General features: G+C 41.3%; 2 protein-coding genes across 2 annotated transcripts; one reads left to right on the top strand and one right to left on the bottom strand.

The window, feature by feature from the left end:
* Window positions 1-640: 640 nt before the first annotated feature.
* desi1a (desumoylating isopeptidase 1a) lies at window positions 641-4,202 on the bottom strand. Its single transcript, XM_080857043.1, has 6 exons — window positions 3,815-4,202; window positions 3,387-3,408; window positions 3,183-3,252; window positions 2,414-2,523; window positions 2,106-2,228; window positions 641-1,679 (listed from the first exon to the last, which is right to left on the bottom strand). The coding sequence occupies exons 1-6, from the start codon at window positions 3,900-3,902 to the stop codon at window positions 1,586-1,588; spliced, it is 507 nt and encodes a 168-aa protein (XP_080713169.1). The 5' UTR covers window positions 3,903-4,202; the 3' UTR covers window positions 641-1,585.
* Window positions 4,203-14,198: 9,996 nt separating this feature from the next.
* Window positions 14,199-19,183, top strand: cbx7a (chromobox homolog 7a). Its single transcript, XM_080855800.1, has 6 exons — window positions 14,199-14,412; window positions 15,600-15,643; window positions 16,174-16,239; window positions 16,347-16,413; window positions 17,319-17,703; window positions 18,071-19,183. The coding sequence occupies exons 1-6, from the start codon at window positions 14,344-14,346 to the stop codon at window positions 18,607-18,609; spliced, it is 1,170 nt and encodes a 389-aa protein (XP_080711926.1). The 5' UTR covers window positions 14,199-14,343; the 3' UTR covers window positions 18,610-19,183.
* The last annotated feature ends 547 nt before the right edge of the window (window positions 19,184-19,730 follow it).

The raw sequence follows: 19,730 nt of genomic DNA on the forward strand, positions 1-19,730 counted from the left end.
TGGAAAGTTTCCTGGTGATATGAGTAGCTGAATGAACACCATCTCTGTTTATGTTAGTGCTGTCCTGACATGGCACTGGTTATGAATTTAAGGAGATTTTCCATTTACTAAAGCCAAACATTTAAAAACATCATATACCTCACTGCATATGACGTAGCTAGTTGTGAATAGCGTACCTTCAAATACAAATGTTCACACGTACATTATGACTATTTATGAGGTTTATATATTCACTTGCATTGTTTGCATTTATTTCTGACGTGACGCAGCAACAACTTAAAACAACGACACCTGAGCAACAGCCAGCTCCTGTAGTGAAGTAAATCCCTGACGATGGAATCACATGTTAATGGTCACTATTGCACTATTCTGGCGGTTTATTTTGGTTTGGGGGAGCGTGAGGGGAGTGTGACTCCACCTTCACTGCTGCTGCCCTGTGCTTCCTCTTCCCTCTCAAGCCTGTTGCTAGGGTAACAGTGCCACACTCTTCCAGGTTGGTGAGCGTGCGCGCCAGTGCGGGGGGGGGGGGAGAGGAGGCACTGAAGTGTACATTACTCACACCGTCTGGTGGGGCATTAAGATCAACGGTCATCCGCTCGGCACAGAGCTGGCCAACTGCTGCCTGGGAGAATGCGTGAGAAGGAGAAGTGAATCCTTCACTCCTTCACTCACTTGAGAAAGTCAATCCTTCTCACTTTCTCACTCTGCTGTGTTTAGAGGGTGGGAGGTGGTGATCCTTTCCACTACACTACTGGAGTTATAACTTAATAAATATAATGCAAATACACCCAGGCACACAGACACAGTCCCACACACACACACACACACACACACACACACACATACACATCCTTTCAAATAAATATAACTTGACTTCGTTTTCAAATTACTGATTTGTGTTAAGTCTATGCAAGCAATCGGAGTTGGCTCTTGACTTCAGAACGATTACATTTCTGGAGGTAATGCAGAGTAAAATGGACACAGCAAATCGACTGAGTGACTCGGAAACAAATGAGAGGCTCCGCTATGCCAATGGTGTTGGGCTCTCCCATGCGCTCCTTTGCTCTGTCAAACACAGGTGGTTTGCTCTAGACTGTGCGCTGAGTCAGAGCGACAGACCCTCGGGTATTCTGTGATAGGCTTTGCCTCTGTTGCCGTGGATATATGTCTTTGTTGTGACACTACGGAGAGTAAAAGAGACGTTGACTAAAAAGCACCTTGGGGACAAACCCGACAAAAAAAATAATAATACACACAACTGACACAAAGCTTTAAAGTACAGCAGTGCGAAATAATTAACTTTCAGAGAATGGGGAAAACTGCCAACAAACTGTGGAGAGAAAAAAACAAGACAGCGATTCCAGACACTGGTAGAAATGTGCAAACTTATGCACAACAGAAAAAAAAAAAGATATATATATGCATATACTCAAAGCGTCAATGAATCAATACACGTGAACTACCACGAGCATAAGCCGTCATGTTCGGAAGAATACAGAAGAAAGCAGACCTGCTCCACATAGTGTGTCTCAGCTAAAGGGACGTTGTTTATTCTCTTGCCTGAGAGGGTTGGGGGCGATGGGGTCTAGCTGTGGTTATTATGGCCATTGATCACATTCCCCCCTGGAGGAGCAATATGAATGGAGTCCAGGATGGGCCGAAGCACCTGGCCGAAGGGCCTGCAAGGGAGACAGACAGGACGGAGGAGGGGGTGGGAGAAAATGGAGGGATGACACATACACAGAAATAAAGGAAGAGAAAGAGGGACACAGAGAGACTCTAAGCAAAGTGTTCCTGGGCTCACTCACATACATATCTGGTACATTCTAAAATCAAATCTAAAAATGATGTTGCCATTACAGTAAACTCTTTGATTTCTTATTACTTCAACCAACAGCTGGGAAAAAGTGTGCATCCAGGTTTTCTGTTAATGCCGTTTTTTTTACTTCTTTTATTTTTCTTTTTCAATCTGAATGTGTGTCTGTGTAGAGTGCCATCAAGTCAGTAAGCTAGTAGGAAGTGGCCACATCATAGTATGCTGCTGGGGGCTTGATTCTGGGTGTAGCAGAGGGGACATTGTCCACAACCACGTGGCAGAGACTCACGTTGAGAGAACCTCCGAGGGCAGGTCTGTGATGTGGGACGGGATCTTGTTGCCTGTGAGAAACTGGGCCACCTCATTGGTGAAAGTGTTACAGTTGTGCTCAAACAGTCGGTACCGGTCTCCTCTGCAGAGAGAGATAGACGGAAAACGGAGAAAACTTCCATTAAAACTTCGGACAATTCATATTTATAGCACAAGATACTTGATAACAAAAGGTACAAAATTAAATAATTCAACACACACAATCTCTCTCTCTCTCTCTCTCTGTCTCTCACACACACACACACACACACACACACACACACACACCTGTAACTGCTCTCCCCAAGCGATGACAGGTACTCCATTAAAATCTCTTCATTCACCTCTGTGTTTCCAAGTTCCACCACAGAGTCTGGAGAACCCAACATGGTACCACCCTGACGTGCACATATACAACATAACACAGAAATTAGCACAAAATCATTCCATTTAACATTACTCCCTTGCTAATATCCCTTGCTAAAACTTTGGAAAAAGTATTTTCTCAAATAACTATATTCTGCTGCAGAATTGTGATTATAGTTGTTATAATAGACAGAATAACAAAATAAACAAAGTACTACATTAACTATTCAGAATTATGTGCTGTAAGAATGAATTAATGAAGTGCTGTAGAGTTAAGTATTGAAGGAAAATGTACAGAGCATTCAAAGTATTCAGACCCTTATACTTTTTTCACATTTTGTGTTAAAGCCTTACAGTATACTAAAATCATTCAAATGTATTTTATTCCCTGATCAATCTGCACTCAATACCCCAGAAATTCTGAAATCACATTGACATAAGTATTCAGACCGTTTACTTAGTACTTAGTTGAAGCACCTTTGACAGTAATAACAGCCTTGAGTCTTCTTGGGTATGACACAACAAGCTTTGCACAACTGTCATTATGGGGTATTGAGTGTAGATTGAGGGGGGAAATTAATTTAAACAATTTTAGCAGGCATTTTAGAATTTTAGAAGGCTGCAACATAACAAAATGTGAAAGGGTCTGAATATGTTGTGAATGCACGGTAGATGTGATGTTAAACTGCACCGGTGGACAGCTTGAGATGCCGACTCCTCCAAAGAAAAACTCTTCTCCATAAACCACAATGGAAGTGTGCCTGTGGATTGAGGTAGCATAAATCATTCACTGGATATTTTTAGGGGACAAGTTATAACTATGTAATTAATTAGTTAATTGATAGGAATTATGTATGATAGAATAAACTAATGTAAGGCAAACTATTCGCCCTACCAGATTCCATCAAGCTGTTTCCCTGTATAATAAAGAGAGAAAATATAAGTTAGTTTACGAACAATAAATAGCTCATTACCCTCAACTTAAATGAATCCTTTGTGTCAGGTCACAGTTGTGTTGTTTACAAAGATTTTTTTTAGCCAAATTCACTAGACAGCGACCTACATTAGGTTAAGCCACTGTGCCAAAGGCTAAGACATAATGTTAGACAGAGACATCTCCTAACATTATCTCTCTCTATAGGCTGTGAACTCCATACACTGGACTGTTTTTTTTTTTACTACAAAAATGAACAACTTTCTATTCAGTGCATTGACCCATAATGCTATTTTGCGAGTCAAAGAGCCTTTTAACTCACAAGGGTACTGCTAGCAGGCTAGCTGGAAGTCTTGGCCAGGCCCAGAATGCAGAGGAGCTTGACTTACCCAACATGATAGGGCTGAGCTGACGAGCCATCCCCCTGGATAGGTCGTATATGTAAAGCTGGACAGAATATGTCGTATGCTGATCCATTATTCTAAATAAACCAGTTGTTACCCGTAGCTTACGTTCACGTTATCCGGTATCTGTTTTGACAGCTGAGTAGCTAGTTAGCTAGCCTGGTAGCTAGACAGCTAGCAGCTAACTAGTTAATCAGCTGGTGATGTCCTAAATGTCAAACAAATCGGTCCGAACCGATAAAGTCAAGTCTGAATCACGAAACTTCCGTTGCATGCCAGAATCGTTCAAATCTATACCTAGGAGTAAATGTTTCAAGGCTAAGTGTTCGCCGATTTGCCGGGGGTTTCAACTGAGACTGAGTGATGTCTTGTGATTTTTTTGAGAGCAGGGGATGCTAAAATCAGTTACAACAGCGTCGCCTAGTGGACTACAAATTAAACACAATGTAAATAAAGTTGGTGCGCACAAAGTTAGACCGGCAACACCAAGGACTATTTACAACAAAGGAAGGCCTGGTATAAACCTGCCTACACATCGTTATAAGATGCAAATAACGGAATGAAAAGACAAGGCCATCTTTGTTTAAGTCTTCTTCTGCCAAATTGCTCTGCTTTGCCCATAACGTGAGCATAAACTGTAGACCTCATGAAATATTGTATGAGTTGTTTTTACATTTTAGACACACTTAGCCTACATTATCAACATAACTCATATAAACCATAACATCTCCCCTTTATTCCATCCCTGTACCACCTCACCTTCCTGCCATAATAAACTACACACAATTCTTGCTCTCCGATGTAGGCCTAGCATGTAGTAGGCTACTACGCTTATCAACCTTTTTTGTCTGGATCACCAATGTCTTATCAAGTAATTGAATCCAGTGTTTCTCAACCACTGGGCCACGGTGCTACTGGGCCGCGACAATGTTTCAAATTGATTCTAATCTTCCATGAAGAACTGACTTTTAGTTGAGAACTATATTTACAATTTATGATTGAAATTCGATGTTTTAAACACAATATCAATTCTATAAATAGGCATAGAAGACAGATCATGAAAATAATATCCTATCTCCGAACGTTTCAGGGTCATCAAGTTGAGGCGCTCCGTTAAGCTAACATAGGCTACTACTCTGTGGCTATATAAGCGGAAAAAGTTTCTCAAGCGAAAGAATGACAGCTCTGGTAATGTTATACTACCGAAAACTACTAAAATTCAGACTAGATACAACCCTGATTATATTTGGTTTTGAGAATGGAGGTGACGACGTTTAGCCAAGAGCGCAGTCTGTCGAGTGCGCTTGAACGCTTTCTAATGAGGCGCTCGACATTTGGAGACGCGACATCCAGCTTTCACTGAAAATCCGGTGGAATATTTCAAAAGAAAACGGACTTCAAATACAAAATAAGTAATAATAACAATCGAAGAGTGCTTTGAAGGAAAGTTACTTGGTAAGACGTGTGACACAGACCAAAAAGGCCTTTACGAGCGTGGTGGAACTATTTCTGCCAGCTGCGGTGGATATGGGCAGCGAGGTGATTGGGGAAGATGCTGCGAAAAAACTCTTGACAGTACCACTTTCAAACGACACAGTAAGTCGCCGAATTTTGGAGATGGCCTTGGACGCACAGAATCAGGTCCTGGACAGGATGAAAGGTAGCCCGTTCATTCAAATACAGTTAGACGAGTCGACGGACGTCAGTAACGCTGCATTACTGCTGGTTTTTGTGCGTTATCGTTGGAGCGGTATTCTACAAGAGGGCATGCTTTTCTGTGGAGAGCTACCAACTCGAACCACTGCCCAGGAATGGTTGGTGCTATTTATGTTGATAATAGATTGCAGCAACAGATTCAAATCATTATTTGAATAGTTTGAATCATTATTTGGACTTATTTGAACCTATTTATTTCAACATTATTTGAACATATTTGTTTGCATGTCTGAAGCAGCAGCTATTTTAATTAGGCCTAGCTGAGTGGTCTTGTTTGCATGTTTCATCACTTGTTTTGAGTGCATGCTATCTTTTGGGTCTATTCTGGTTATATTTAGCTGCCTGTTTGCACAAATAGGCCTAGGCCTACAGCAAATAAATTCCTTTGTTTCAAAACTCTTTTGAAAAATAAATCCCTTTTGACTAAAAATGCTCTGTGAGGTTTTATGTTGTTTTCTGGTGCACAATACAATTTTGATATGCAATGCAATATCTAGAGTTAGATTTTCTTGTGTTATTTCTAGGCCAACTGTAGCAGGTGCTGATATTGCTCTTTGTGACACATAACAATTGCTTATTATTTGGAATGGAATATAGATTTGCACAAATAAGCGGGTTGTCTGTTGGGCCCCACCCTGTTACAAAAACGAATATGTGGGCCTTGGAGTAGAAAAGGTTGGGAACCCCTGATCTAATCTATCCCTCCTACAAATCCTCGCTGTTGCTCGCAGGTTTCTCTTCTGTTGTACTGTTGTTGTTGTTTTCATCACATATTATTGTATATTTTAAATGTCATATAGTTTGTGGTCTGTGAGGCAGGCAGGTGGTCGAGAGAGGGGCAAGGAAAGGCTTTGAGAGGTAGCGGATGGGAGAGAAATAAGAAGAAGAGAAAGATGTGTAGAGGTAAAGGTGTAGAACATGGACTCACAACTCAAGTACAAGTGTACATAAAGCAGATAGTCATCCCTTCAGTGCACCTGGTCAGCATTAATAATTATAGATACAGTAATAAGTGCATGTTCTTTCTGTCGGTGCATAGTGAAGCAAAATGAAACTGTAGTAACAAATGCCCAAGAGTGGTGAGCAAAACAACTCTCATAGGTGTGTTGTGTACCACAGGCTGTTGTGTTGTGTTGTGTACCACAGGCTGTTGTGTTTTGTACCACAGGCTGTTGTGTTGTGTTGTGTTGTGTACCATAGGCTGTTGTGTTGTATTGTGTACCACAGGCTGTTGTGTTGTGTTGTGTACCACAGGCTGTTGTGTTGTGTTGTGTACCACAGGCTGTTGTGTTGTGTTCTGTTGTGTACCACAGGCTGTTGTGTTGTATTGTGCACCACAGGCTGTTGTGTTGTGTACCACAGGCTGTTGTGTTGTGTTGTGTCGTGTTGTGTACCACAGGCTGTTGTGTTGTGTTGTGTACCAAAGGCTGTTGTGTTGTGTTCGGTTGTGTACCACAGGCTGTTGTGTTGTGTACCACAGGCTGTTGTGTTGTGTTGTGTTGTGAACCACAGGCTGTTGTGTTGTGTTGTGTACAAAGGCTGTTGTGTTGTGTTCGGTTGTGTACCACAGGCTGTTGTGTTGTGTACCACAGGCTGTTGTGTTGTGTTGTGTTGTGAACCACAGGCTGTTGTGCTGTGTTCTGTTGTGGACCACAGGCTGTTGTGTTGGGTTGTGTACCACAGGCTGTTGTTATGACATCTCATATTATAAGGGCTGTCTAAGCAACTGGCGGCAGATCATGCCTACCGGTATACATGTTAATGACATGGTTATGTCAATATAACAACAGTTTTTCTTTACATTGTTTCCTATTTATAGCAAGCACTGTTTACCACTTGTTGCCATTTGTATGTTAAGATAAATGCAATGTAAAATTCAAATTCTTCCTTTGCACTTGAGTATTTTCCATATGTTCACATGGAGGTACAGTTTTATGCAGAAGTTTGGGCACCCCTGATAATTACCATTATTTCAGATTATTATCTTCTGGTCTTTCAAAGCATCAATTTAATTTTATTGGACATAATTTACATTCTTATGGGAAAAGTAACATTTCACATCTGTAACAACATTTATTGAATTGCAGTGTGCATCATAACAATAAAAGTTTTGTGCAAAAATGTGGGCACCCCAGTGGAATAATCACATCAATATTTTGTAGAGCCTCCCTATGATGAAATAACAGCCGGTATATGCTTCATATAGCCACTGATAAGTCCCTGAATTCTGGCTGCAGGTATTTTGGACCATTCCTCTTTACAAAATGTTTCCAGTTCAGTCAGGTTTAATGGCTGCCAAGCGTGGACATCAGGCTTAAAATCATTCCATACATTTGAGCTGATATTCAAGTCTGGGAACTGTGATGGCCATTCTAGAACATTGTATCTCTGTTGTGTCTCTATAAGTTTTTTTTCCGTGATGCAAAGCATTATGGTTGTGACCAAATAACTCTCTTATTTTCTTCTGTCCACAGTACTTGATTCCAAAATTATTCTGGCTTGTCCAGATGAGCCTGGGCATACCTCAAGCGACTCTGCTTGTGGTGAGTACACAGAAAAGGCTTTTTATGCATTACCCTTCCATTGGGCTGTCCTTGTGCAAAGGGTGCTGGACTGTGGAATGATGTGTAATGACACCATCAGCAGCAAGATGTTCTTGGAGCTCTTAAGAGTTGATCTGTGGTTTCTCTGTGACAATTCTAACAACATTTTATCTTAGCCTTTCAGATATCTGTCTCGGCCTACAACATCTTTCCTTCACAAAGACTGTTCCCGTGGCTCTCCATTTTCTTACTAACTTTCTGACTGTGGAGACAGACACCTCAAAACTTTGTGATAACTTTTTATATCCCTCTCCTAATTCATACTGACGAATCATCTTAGCTTTTAAGTCATTAGAGAGTTATTTTGAGTTTCCCATGTTGCTACTCTCCAGCAGGGAATGAAGGAAAAGCACATCTAGCAATTAGCTATGTTAAATGAGCTTTTTCATGATTTTTTGCAACTTTATTTGCATTTTAAGGTTTGATCAGCTGGTCAAAATAATTTTGTGTTTCAATCACTCAGCATTAGATGACTACAGGTATTCAAATCAATACACTTAAAAGGGTTCCCACATTTTTGCACAGCCTATTTTTCACATTCGATTTTATTTCATACAACGATCATGGTAAACAGGGTTGAAATAACAAAAGGTTCTGGCTCCCAGAGGTGGATTTTATAGCACTCTGGGAAAAAGTAAGGGGGCAGGAACTCTGGAAGGAGTTTCCATTGAATACGGGAAAGAACTAAATAAAAAAGGAGCTATTAGGAAAGGGATAAGACAAATGTCCACTCCTTTTAAAACATTAATTTCCCCCTGCTGTTTCACAACCCTATTCTCACTACACGTTGCAGATCAAAGCATTCATAATCAACCATTACATATTCAACCAATGTGGACCATGAAAAGAAATAACGATCATCTCAACAAACAGAAATACGTGTTTTAGTGTCATTCACCAAATGGTGAACATTATCAATTCAATTTCAATGAACATTTAAATTTTCAATCTAATCTTTATACCTTGAATCTCCCATTACAACATGCCACTGCACAGCAAAATGTGTTTAAACTAATCAGCGATGTTGATCTATGCTGTTTCTGGGCAGTCACTCAGTCACTCCAGGCATGGCCTCCTGCTACATGCTGGAACTAAAACACCCCTGACAGGCTGAGTTGCTAAGGAGAGAAAGCCAAAATGAGTCACTCACTTCTCATCCGTATTTCACAGGCTAATTATCTACAGATTTCATTTCAGTTTCAGCGTTTGAACATTCAGGTTCAACTAGAATGTTTAAACAGTCACCTCTCTCTTCCATTAGCAAGCAGGTAGAAATATTTCAATAGAAAAATTAACAGAGGCTTTACTTTGTTGCCATAACAGGGCTTTACCTACAGTGGTGGCCAAAATTATTAGAACACTAGACATATTTAAGAGTTTTCAGTTGTTTTCATTGAATTGGCCATTTAAATACCCTAAAAACTAATGAAATATCTACAAAGTCATCATTATGTTCTATAAACAATAGAATAGAGCCATCATAATGAGATTTAGGTCATTTTCCGTACAAAAACAAGCTAGGCCTATTTCACTGTCAATGTCACACAATCATGTTCCTGCACAGAAGAAGCCAAATGACTTGTGTCATCATTGTCAGGTGTTTTTGTGGTTAAATTGATGGTGATGCAAGAGTCTTAGGACACAGCTCGGTGATATTTTTGAATGTACAAGGCCTAAACTGCTCATTAAGTGATTGGTAACATCAGGGTTTTGTCACTGAGGCCACACCACCAAATGCTATAGATTCAAAGCCTCTAGAAGCAGTCTCGAAGCACATGTTGCTCTTTGAACATGGCTAAGGTGAAGAAGGAGCTAACGAGTGAGCAACGGGTTCGAATAAAGGTTTTTTTTGATGCTTGCTGGAGTTACTGCCGCATAGCCAAGGACTTGAGATGCAGTCCCAGCACTGTAAAGTACACTTTAGACCGTCATGGCACCAGAACCGAAAGGGGAGAGGTTTCTTTTTTCATCTCTCAGACACACAAGTGAAGCATTTCAAAATTCTCAGTCTTCAGGACCGAAGAAAGAGTTACAAGAACTGAGTGACGAGATCAACATCACAATGACTAATGGTGCAACAGTGTCTTCAAGAACTGTTTGTCGGAAACTGGGAGAAGAAGGACTTTTTTTGGCAGAATAGCAGCAAAGAAACATTACTGAAAGAGAACAATTGAGTGTAAGGCCTGAAATTTGCAAAAGAACACAAGAAATGGCCAAAGAAATATTGGTTTAAGTGTTGTGTACTGATGAATCCAGGTTTGAACAGTTTGGCAACAAGCAAAGCGTGTATGTTCCACGAAGTGAGGGGGACAGATATAAAAATGTGTGTCTCTTGCCAACAGTTAAACAAGGAGGGGGTAATATTATAGTGTGGGGTGCAATTTAAGCCTCAGGAACAGGTGACTTTGGCTAAATTGACGGCATCATGGATACAAAAGTATACCACAACATTCTGGTGAGGCACAAAGTTCCTTCTTGGAGACGTCTCATTGGGCCTGGATTTATTTTCCAAGAGGACAATGACCCTAAACATTATTTTAACTATTGCCGAAACTACCGGCGACAAGGAATCTGCTAAAACATTGAAAATGATGGACCGGCCCTCTCAAAGTCCCGTCTTCAAACCCATCAAGCAAATTCGGGGCAAGTTGGAAAATAAACTTGACAGATCTATTGTACATTCCAAGGAAAGCCTTTGGCTTGACCTGCAGAAGGCATGGGATAACATAACTGTTGAAGTTCTCAAGAAATACATTGACTCTATGCCACAGAGATGTGCTGCTGTAATTGCTGCAAAAGGTGGACGTACAACATATTAAAGTTAAAAGTGGATAAAAACAGTAGGACTCACTTCATCTGATATATGTTGTGCTCAGAACAACCATCTGCATGTTTCATGAACATTATGAATTTAAATCATGTTTTGGAGGCAAAAAAAGGTCATTATTCTCAGATCTGTCAGGTGTTCTAATAATTTTGGCCACCACTGTATATCTGCAACAGCCTTTATTGGTATTCCATTGATTTGTATCAAGTCTGATAGGAAAATATGTAATATAATATACTGTAATATAATATACTTTATTCAAGTATATACCGTATGAACATAAAACAAAAAGTAAGGACATTTGTGTTTGGTAGATTATTTCTTTGTTGTAACAATGCTTCTCGGCAATAAATCTTATACCGTTGGAAAGCCTTTTTAGTTCCCTTTTAAATGGTCCCACATTTGTGAGGAACATGCATTTGTGGGATGAGCAGCACAGCTGAGTATGTGGGTTGCCCCATGAAAAATGTGCCAAATAAACGTACTTACAAAAAGTAAGAAAATTTGTGTTTGGTAGATTATTTCTTTGTTGTAACAATGCTTCTTGGCAAAAAATTATTATACCGTTGGAAAGCCTGTTTACTCCCCTTTCAGATGGTACCACATGTGCAAGGAACATGCATTTGTGGGATGAGCTGCAGAGCTGAGTTTGTGGGTTGCACCCATGAAAAGTTTGCCAAACAGCTTATTCTGGCAAACTTTTCATGGGCGCAACCTACATACTCAGCTCTGATGCTCATCCCACCAACGCATGTTCCTTACAAATGTGGCACCATTTGAAAAGGAAGAAAACAGGCTTTCCAACGGTATATGATTTATTGCCCAGAAGCATTGTTACAACAAAGAAATAATCTACCAAACACAAATTTCCTTACTTTTTTTCTATGTTTATGTGTGTTAATCTCATGCCTTTGTTAGCTAAAACATTACTTTTCTGTTTCTGGATATCTTTGATTCTTAAGTGATGACGGTTCTTACTCTGTGTATGTGCTTAAAAGTGTACCTTCTGTGTGTGTGCATAAACAAGGGCTAAGCTGCCTTGCTGATGCATTAAGTCGCAAAGATCGTAGTAAGATGACCTCGGACGTCAGAGACCCACCATGTGGTTATCCCTGCTGACTAAATGTTTTGGCATCAGAGACTGCTTACTTCTTTCTATACGAACCTTGTGTGATGTATTTAATGTTGCTTCTCTCTCATCTGCTGCAGTCTGGGAGTGATCCTGGGCTCGCTCTCTCTCTCTGAGAGTGGGCCCATGCCACTCTCTGGCCTGCCTGCACATGGGTGAGCCCGACAAGCTTGTTGTTGTTGTTGTTGTTGTTGGATAAATATACTTATTTGCAACTCTGGAGTCCTGAGGTAACTTGAGTGAATTTTCTCAAAAACCTCTTTTAAGACAACATCCACAAAGCATTGTAGGGACTTAAGTTCTGACAGCTGCATATCAATATCTTGAGGATCATGTGTCACAGATTTGCCATAATGCTAAAATGGCACAAAAAAAGAAAACACCAGGGACCAAGCTGCTGCTTCCAAGATGCCTAAATGTGTGACTGCTTACTTTTATGCCAGGATCCTGATTATTAACATTAGGTAGTGTTGCTTTTCGTCTGTTTGTTTGTTTCTATCGAGAGTCAAATGACGATCTTGTTACAGAAAAATGTACATTTCAGAGAAATGCCACTTCTGATATAGTTGCTGGTGAAATGCTAATTCCTATTTCTTCACAAAAATGATATAATTGGTTTTCTATTATTTCATCTAAGTCAGTGAATCTTTTAATTATCCAGAAACTTTACAGTTTGTTATAGTAGACAGCAGTGTCCCAGGCAACACAACCGTTTTGTGTTCCTTGAATTTGAAATTCAATAGAATTAGGACATTATAGTCAAGCTTTCCCTTCTGAAGCAGCTGCTCATGGTTGGCCTGGGACAGCCATCCTTAAGTGTTGGAAGTCTCTTGAGAATAGTTATTATTAGTCTTCTTCAATGGAGACTTGGCGTCTCATTGCAAAGTTAGGGATACGTGGCTCCTTAAAAACACAGAAAAATAAACATAGGCAAGAACAAACAGAGGCACACACGAACAACTGGTGTAGTAATACAAATCTGCATTAGGAAGCATCTGTGTATGAGTTCTGCAGTCAGTTACATGACTTTTTCTATTCACCAAATATAAACTGTTAGGTTTATAGGCTAACAGGCTATACATTCAGAAGGCCTACACACGTTTTGGTCACCTTTTGTTTTCATCATTTTCATTCATACAAAAACTTTGAAATCCACTTATAATACAGTATTAAGACAATGCAAGATAATGTGTAGACTAGTTAGTGGAATATGTACAGCAATTTCATTAAAATGGAAAAACAATTAATTAAACTACTGCTCGTGTCAAATCTGTATTTTGCCATTGTCTAAAAAAGCTAAGCATTCGTAAGCGCAGAAGAAAACAGTATAACCTTATGGCTTCGCCATAAAAAGACATATTATTATTTCCAGGACCCCCACGGAAGTGGGGGGGTTGAACTGCCGTGATGAGTCATACTACATTCCCGTAAATGACATCACGCGCGCTGGAAAGGGTTGCTCTTCCAGGAACTTTCAAAGGTGTTCATTTTACAGAAAGTAATTGCAATTATTACATTGGATTTTTTATTTGACCATTTCTTTCAATTCATATGTTTTCCGGTTCGATGAAATAGCTGCCATTCTAGATATTCCATAAAACTACAGAAAATAAGAGACATTGTTGGAAATAAGATATGTAGACCTACAAATCTGTTTTTAACCATCCACAATTCTCTACTACACCCAGCCCAAATATTGCAATTGCGGATTTAAGAGAGGTTTCATTTATTTAAGAAATACTTTCATATAAAGTAATACACATTTTGGAAATTTGTACTTGAGTACTTTAATTTACGTGTTTGCTGTTTTGGACACTGATAAGCACAATAGGGAGAATGTAGGTTACACTAGGTAAAATGACCGTGACTTCGTAGCTTACATACTTGGATACTTTTCCTTGCGCGGACACGTGCGGCCGCCAGGGCTCGACAAATAGAGGGGGACATTGAGCGCGCGATCAGAACGTGCACTATCCTTGGCAAGCACGCGCTAGGCAGTGGAGATGTGTCGCAGATTTGAGAACTCCCAAACAGAGGCGAGAATAGCTGGAAACATCTAGAAAACACTACAAACAAAGACAGGTCGTTCAGTTCAGGGAACAAGGAAGCCCTGTGGATCAAACCTGGCTTATTGCGAACAGCGTTGCAGGACTTTCGTCATTTACATAAGGAAGGAACACAGGGAGGCAGCACTACTTGCGTCCTACCTATAGCGTGCGGGAAGCTCAAGATAGTGGCGATGGAGCTGTCATCACTTGGAGAACAAGTGTTTGCCGTTGAATCTATCACCAAGAAGAGAGTTAGAAAGGTAAGATAACGTAATTATAACACACATAGAAATTGAATGTTTATTATTAGCTGTTACGCATTTCGTCATCATTAATAAAAAAGCTTAAAGCTATAGAGGTGCACATCACCGTGCCAAATAAGATTCCAAGTTTACGCATTGACATTTTGACATGTTTGCACGTGAGCGTTTTTGGGTCACACTATTTAGCTGTCACTCAGCAACTTGAACTTGATACTTTTTACTAACTAACTGTGAACGCTTTGCATGCACAATAGCCGATGTTATAAACTTAGCGTTTGCCTGCTGTAAAATGATGTGTTTTGTAACACTCTTGACCGGAGCTGATGCGTTTGTAGGCCAGGGGGTGTGTGTAGTAGTCGCGTGTCGTTGCTATCGGTGAACGTATGGGTTGTCGGAGTATAGCTGCGCCGTCTCTGTTCTCAGCCAATGTTTGGTGGCTACGCAGTTTATTTACTTGTTCAGAGGAACTAAAAGGGATATTCGGAAATGGGCAGTCCTCGTGAAGCAACGGTCTAATGTTCTGCCCGACTCGATCAAACACAAGGTTAGATCAATGAGATTGTTCACTGTATAACATTAGAATAATGACATTGCGTATTACTCTAATGTGAAAATGAATACGTCAGAATTAGTTGTCTGCAGAACTATAGGTAGGCTATAGCTTATTGCTTAACTCTTTTTAAAACGGCTTTTTACATAGATAACTGGAGTTGCCTTAATGTTGAATGACTATGTATGCTAGTCTATGTATTATCAGCATTTCATGTGCACGAGACTTTCCTCTGACTGTAGGCTCGAATCTCTGCGGGGGTGTGTGCGTGGAAGGGGGGATGGGGGGCATCGTGGTTTCTCAGCGTTGCGCAATTCCTGTTGTTTACATGTTTCCATGGCCCCACCTATTCCCATCCTTAAAATGTTCTAGAAACTCCTTTTTATTGAACTCGCAAGCGAACCCATATGTGCACACGTCACCATAACAGTGGCGATCACGACGTTGACGTCACCTTCTATAATCTCCATTTCAAAATACACACCCCCTTAGACCACCGCCCCCAGTTGGCAGTTTAAAGGGGTACTCATCCTTTCTGCAAAGCACGTGAACTGCCATGAGGGATATCGTGCATGTCCATTGAAATTGTAAAAAAGTATATCCAATAATATTCTATTCTCTATCTCTGTCTCAGGGAAACGTGGAATATCTACTGAAGTGGCAAGGTTGGCCTCAAAAGTAAGCATTGCACCCCAGCACACACTATTTTGCATTTGATATTTTTAAATATAAATGTACTTAAACCATGTGGCCAGGTACACAAAAGACGAAAGCAAAATGTAAATGATTCTGTGTTTACTGATACTGAATTTCAACTCATTCACCTTTTATAAAAGATTTGTTGACCATACCCTCCAAATCATTGAGTCAAAAATAAAGGTTGTATTGGCTCATACATGCATTTTATATCAATCCACAGAGTCAGCTTGGCAAGAAATACTAATAGCCCCATCAATATCAGTGCATGTTCCTGGCATAGCGCTGCTAAGACTGACTGATGTCACCTAGGCTCTTGGTTACTGAAAGTGTCATCCAATAACAGCAGACTTCATACACCAGTTGAGTCATCGGATGACTCACAACAGTACCGTCAGGGAGCAGTGCTCAATGCGTTTGCAGGCATTAAAGTGCCTTGTGTCTATTGTGTGGGGCATGTGCACAGGCAGTAGGGTAAGTACTCATGGTCTGGGTTTGGGTCTGTTGAGCAGGTACAGCACATGGGAACCTGAGGACCACATACTGGACCCACGGCTGGTTTTGGAATACGAGGAAAGGTGAGTTCTTCTGGAAGAGGCGAAAACCAGTCTACTGCTACAGAGATGATAGCGGTGATGAAAGGTGTTATTGACACTCTTTCCCCTTTCTGCAAATTTTTCTCCAGGGAGGAGAAGGACAGAGCCTTGGCCTATAGGAGAAAGGGCCTCCGACCACGACGGCTAGTCCTCAGGGTATGTGAGGCTGCCATCATTTTCATATGATTGGGTTCAGTCTGCACCTAACGTGCATGCTATGCTAATACAAGCTTACTAACTGCAACAGTCGTGGTAGGCAGAGCTGGCTAAGGCGATGGATGATGTGACAGTACAGGGGTGCTTGACCCAGTTGGGATGACAAGTTAGAATCTGCATTGGTTCACTAGGTCTGCCACCCCCAGAAAGCCCAGGTAGTTCAGTCCCTCCCCACCAACTAACACACACACACACACACACGTCTTGACTTTGACACACATTCACACACACACACACACACACACACACACACACACACACACACACACACACACACACACACACACACACACACACACACACACACACACATCTCTCGCAGTAGTTCAGTGGAGGCCTCTAAAAGTGTGCATACACTATATTGGTCCACTGCTCATTAGCAATTGCTTCTCAGAGAGCATGTCAACAGCCTAAACAGCATTAAAATACCCAATTTAATTGATATGGCACGCAAGCCTTTCTATCTGATCATTTCTGGGAAAACATAGGTGTTTAAACCAGAGTAGTTTTAAATAACAGGCAATCAACTGGAGCGTGCACTAAGTAAAAAATAGAATCTCCATGGAAACGTGCAAAGAAGTATACAAGACATTATAATAAAAATTGCCTGTTACTGTGAACATCTTGTCTGCTGTTATGCTATTGACCTGAGCAGATTGTTAGGTCTATCGCAAATTGTTACTTGTTCTGTTGAGTATCCACGAATGCTCACATATTTGTTAGCACAAACATTAGTTAGTGTGGCATACCTGAGGACCATGCTTTTGCAGCAGATGTAAAACTTGTACAATCCTCTTGGCAGGCTTTATGAAACCTACATGTGGCTTCCTCTGTTTTTCAAGCAGAACTTACCCCAGTACCCTATGGACCTTCGCAGTGCCACCAAAGTGCCCGAGAAGCCACCCCCTCGCCTCTGCCTCTCCCTCACGCGCTCCATGGGAGCAGAGCTGGACCAGGGGGTTCGGGCGTGCAGGGCAGGCGTCCGACGTCGTCTGGAGAAGCGAAGGAGCAAGCAGGGATCAGTCAGAAGCCTGTTACGGGCCCGACCTCCTACAGAAAAGCCCCCGCACCACACACAGGACCCTATGAAGGAGGAGAAGGAAGACTGTGGAGGGGGAAAGGGGGACCACGCGATGAAGCAGCCAGACAGGGGAGAGATCGTACTGCAGGACGAGAACAAAACAGAACAGGACGACAACAAAACATTAGAGGACAAGGACATTCCCAGCGGTAGGTGTGGCTTGATGTTGGTTCTCCAGCACCAGTTGAGGCAACATGCTGAGGAATGTTAACTGTGACTGAGTAACCTCGCCTTTGCCTTTGCCTGGCTCATTTAAGACTGATTGCATAAATCCACTGAAAGAAGGAGAAATGCGTCGCACGGCAGACAAGCATAAATACCATCAACAAGGCCATGTGTCTAGTTTTCACTGACATGACACTGACTGACACACCAGAAAACATGCATATTCAACAACAGCATGGCTAGTTCTAGCTAACAGCTAACGTCAGTTCTCACACATGACAAACCGTAAATGGAACGATAGACGTTTGACGCTATCCTAATTTTTCCTTTTTTCTCCCTCATCTCTCGCAGGCCCACAGTCTGATGGTTACTGTTCCTCAACAGAGCAGGACATGGCTACTATGACCGAGACAGCGGAGGACAGCGGCTCGTGTCACGGGCTGAGGGAAGATTCTGTTGAAGGCGGATCCCCCGTGGCAGGGACAGCACTGAATGACTCAGACAGGACTCAGGGTGATCCTCTGAATACAAACCCCAGCAGGTTAGGGAGTGACTCTCCTTCAGAGGAAACACCGGACGTGCCAATGACTGAATCTGAATCACTGAGCAGTACCACAGTGTGTGAAGCAGACACACACATTTCACTAGACAGGGTGTACAGCTGCAGAGAACCAACAGATAGCTCTACCGACACTTGTATCAAGGCAGAGGCAGAGTACAAATTGGTTGTGGTGTCCAAACAGGATTTTACTATTGCTGAGAAGGGGTCAGAGTGTAGCACTACCTCTGGCAAAGTGATAGTGACAGATGTGACCATTAATTCCTTGACAGTGACTTTCAAAGAGGCACTGAAAGCTGAGGGTTTCTTTAAGGGCTGTGGGATGGAGTGAAAAGGGGTCGAAGGGTCAAATGAAGGACAAGATAAAAAGGCACCAAGAGACAGGTAGAGGTAGAAGCTGAAGACAGGTGTTGAAGACACTCATGAATGTCACTGCATAATTATTCTGACTTGTACAAAGCTAGTGATTTGTTCCGTGTTTTTGCAAGGTAGGACTACCTCTTCCACAGTATTGCTTCCAGTAAAAAACCACAACACAAAACAGCTTCCACTCATCCAGCTCATTTAATTGATGTTGCCCATTTACCCGGTTAACAGAACCAGCTCGCAATGCACTGCATCATAAACGTCAGACACCATACAGGAAGCTTCATTTGTGTGTGACTATCAGCTGTAAGTATGTTTACAATGGACAATCATGTTGGCTGTCGTGTTGGCCTTTGGCGCTGAAAAAGGTTACCTGCGCTCTATTTTTGTTTTGTGGGCGCACATCTCCCTTTACTCCGTTGTAAAGCCTGTGCATTTTTAACGAGGAGGGTGTCGTTTTACACTACACTGCTAGTGCAGATGCTGTAGTAGGACTAGGATGTCTTCACAGTTGAATCCTGTGTTTTTGTTGTATTTATCGCATGTCCCAAAAACGCTGAACTCACATGGTTCATACCGCCGAGTCATGTTGTTACAGAAAAAAAAAAAAAAAAAAAATGGAGTGAAAGACAGTGTGGTGTACTTGAATGTTTGCTTGCTGGTTTTGGTGTAGTTTATAATAACGATACATTTTTAATACAAATAAAACAAAAACAACCATGCTTGTAAGGAGTTTTTGTCTGCAACAATATAAACCAGGTTTATATTCATCATCCCAAATCCGCTTCTTTAAGTCTTACACTGATCCACTGATGTAAATTCAATTAGAGGAAAATCTAATTCACATTCATAGGGGTTACCCTTGGGAAAACGCTGGGTTATGGTCTTAGTCATAAAGGCAGAAGACATGATGCTGTAAAATTCACAGTAGTTCCCCATGTAAGCTCTAGAGGTCACTGTTGTAATGGAAAAAAACAATCATGTTTAATACTGTTAAATAGGTATGATTTTGTTGATTCTAAAAACATTTTTCACACATTCACTTCCACATGTGGTAGGTAAACAAGAGCACAGTCAAGTTGTCAT

The sequence above is a fragment of the Sprattus sprattus genome (assembly GCF_963457725.1).
Source record: "Sprattus sprattus genome assembly, chromosome: 18".
Classification (NCBI taxonomy): Eukaryota; Metazoa; Chordata; class Actinopteri; order Clupeiformes; family Clupeidae; genus Sprattus; species Sprattus sprattus.

What these genes read in the sequence shown, in the direction of transcription:
- desi1a (XM_080857043.1), bottom strand. Translation starts at nt 3,902, where the DNA reads ATGGATCAGCATACGACATATTCTGTCCAGCTTTACATATACGACCTA. An exon ending in AAACAGCTTGATGGAATCTG is followed by an intron (nt 3,253 to 3,386) that starts GTAGGGCGAATA and finishes CTCAATCCACAG; the next exon opens with GCACACTTCCATTGTGGTTT. An exon ending in CCCTCGGAGGTTCTCTCAAC is followed by an intron (nt 1,680 to 2,105) that starts GTGAGTCTCTGC and finishes TCTCCCTTGCAG; the next exon opens with GCCCTTCGGCCAGGTGCTTC.
- cbx7a (XM_080855800.1), top strand. Translation starts at nt 14,344, where the DNA reads ATGGAGCTGTCATCACTTGGAGAACAAGTGTTTGCCGTTGAATCTATC. An exon ending in CCAAGAAGAGAGTTAGAAAG is followed by an intron (nt 14,413 to 15,599) that starts GTAAGATAACGT and finishes TCTCTGTCTCAG; the next exon opens with GGAAACGTGGAATATCTACT. An exon ending in CACGACGGCTAGTCCTCAGG is followed by an intron (nt 16,414 to 17,318) that starts GTATGTGAGGCT and finishes TTTTTCAAGCAG; the next exon opens with AACTTACCCCAGTACCCTAT.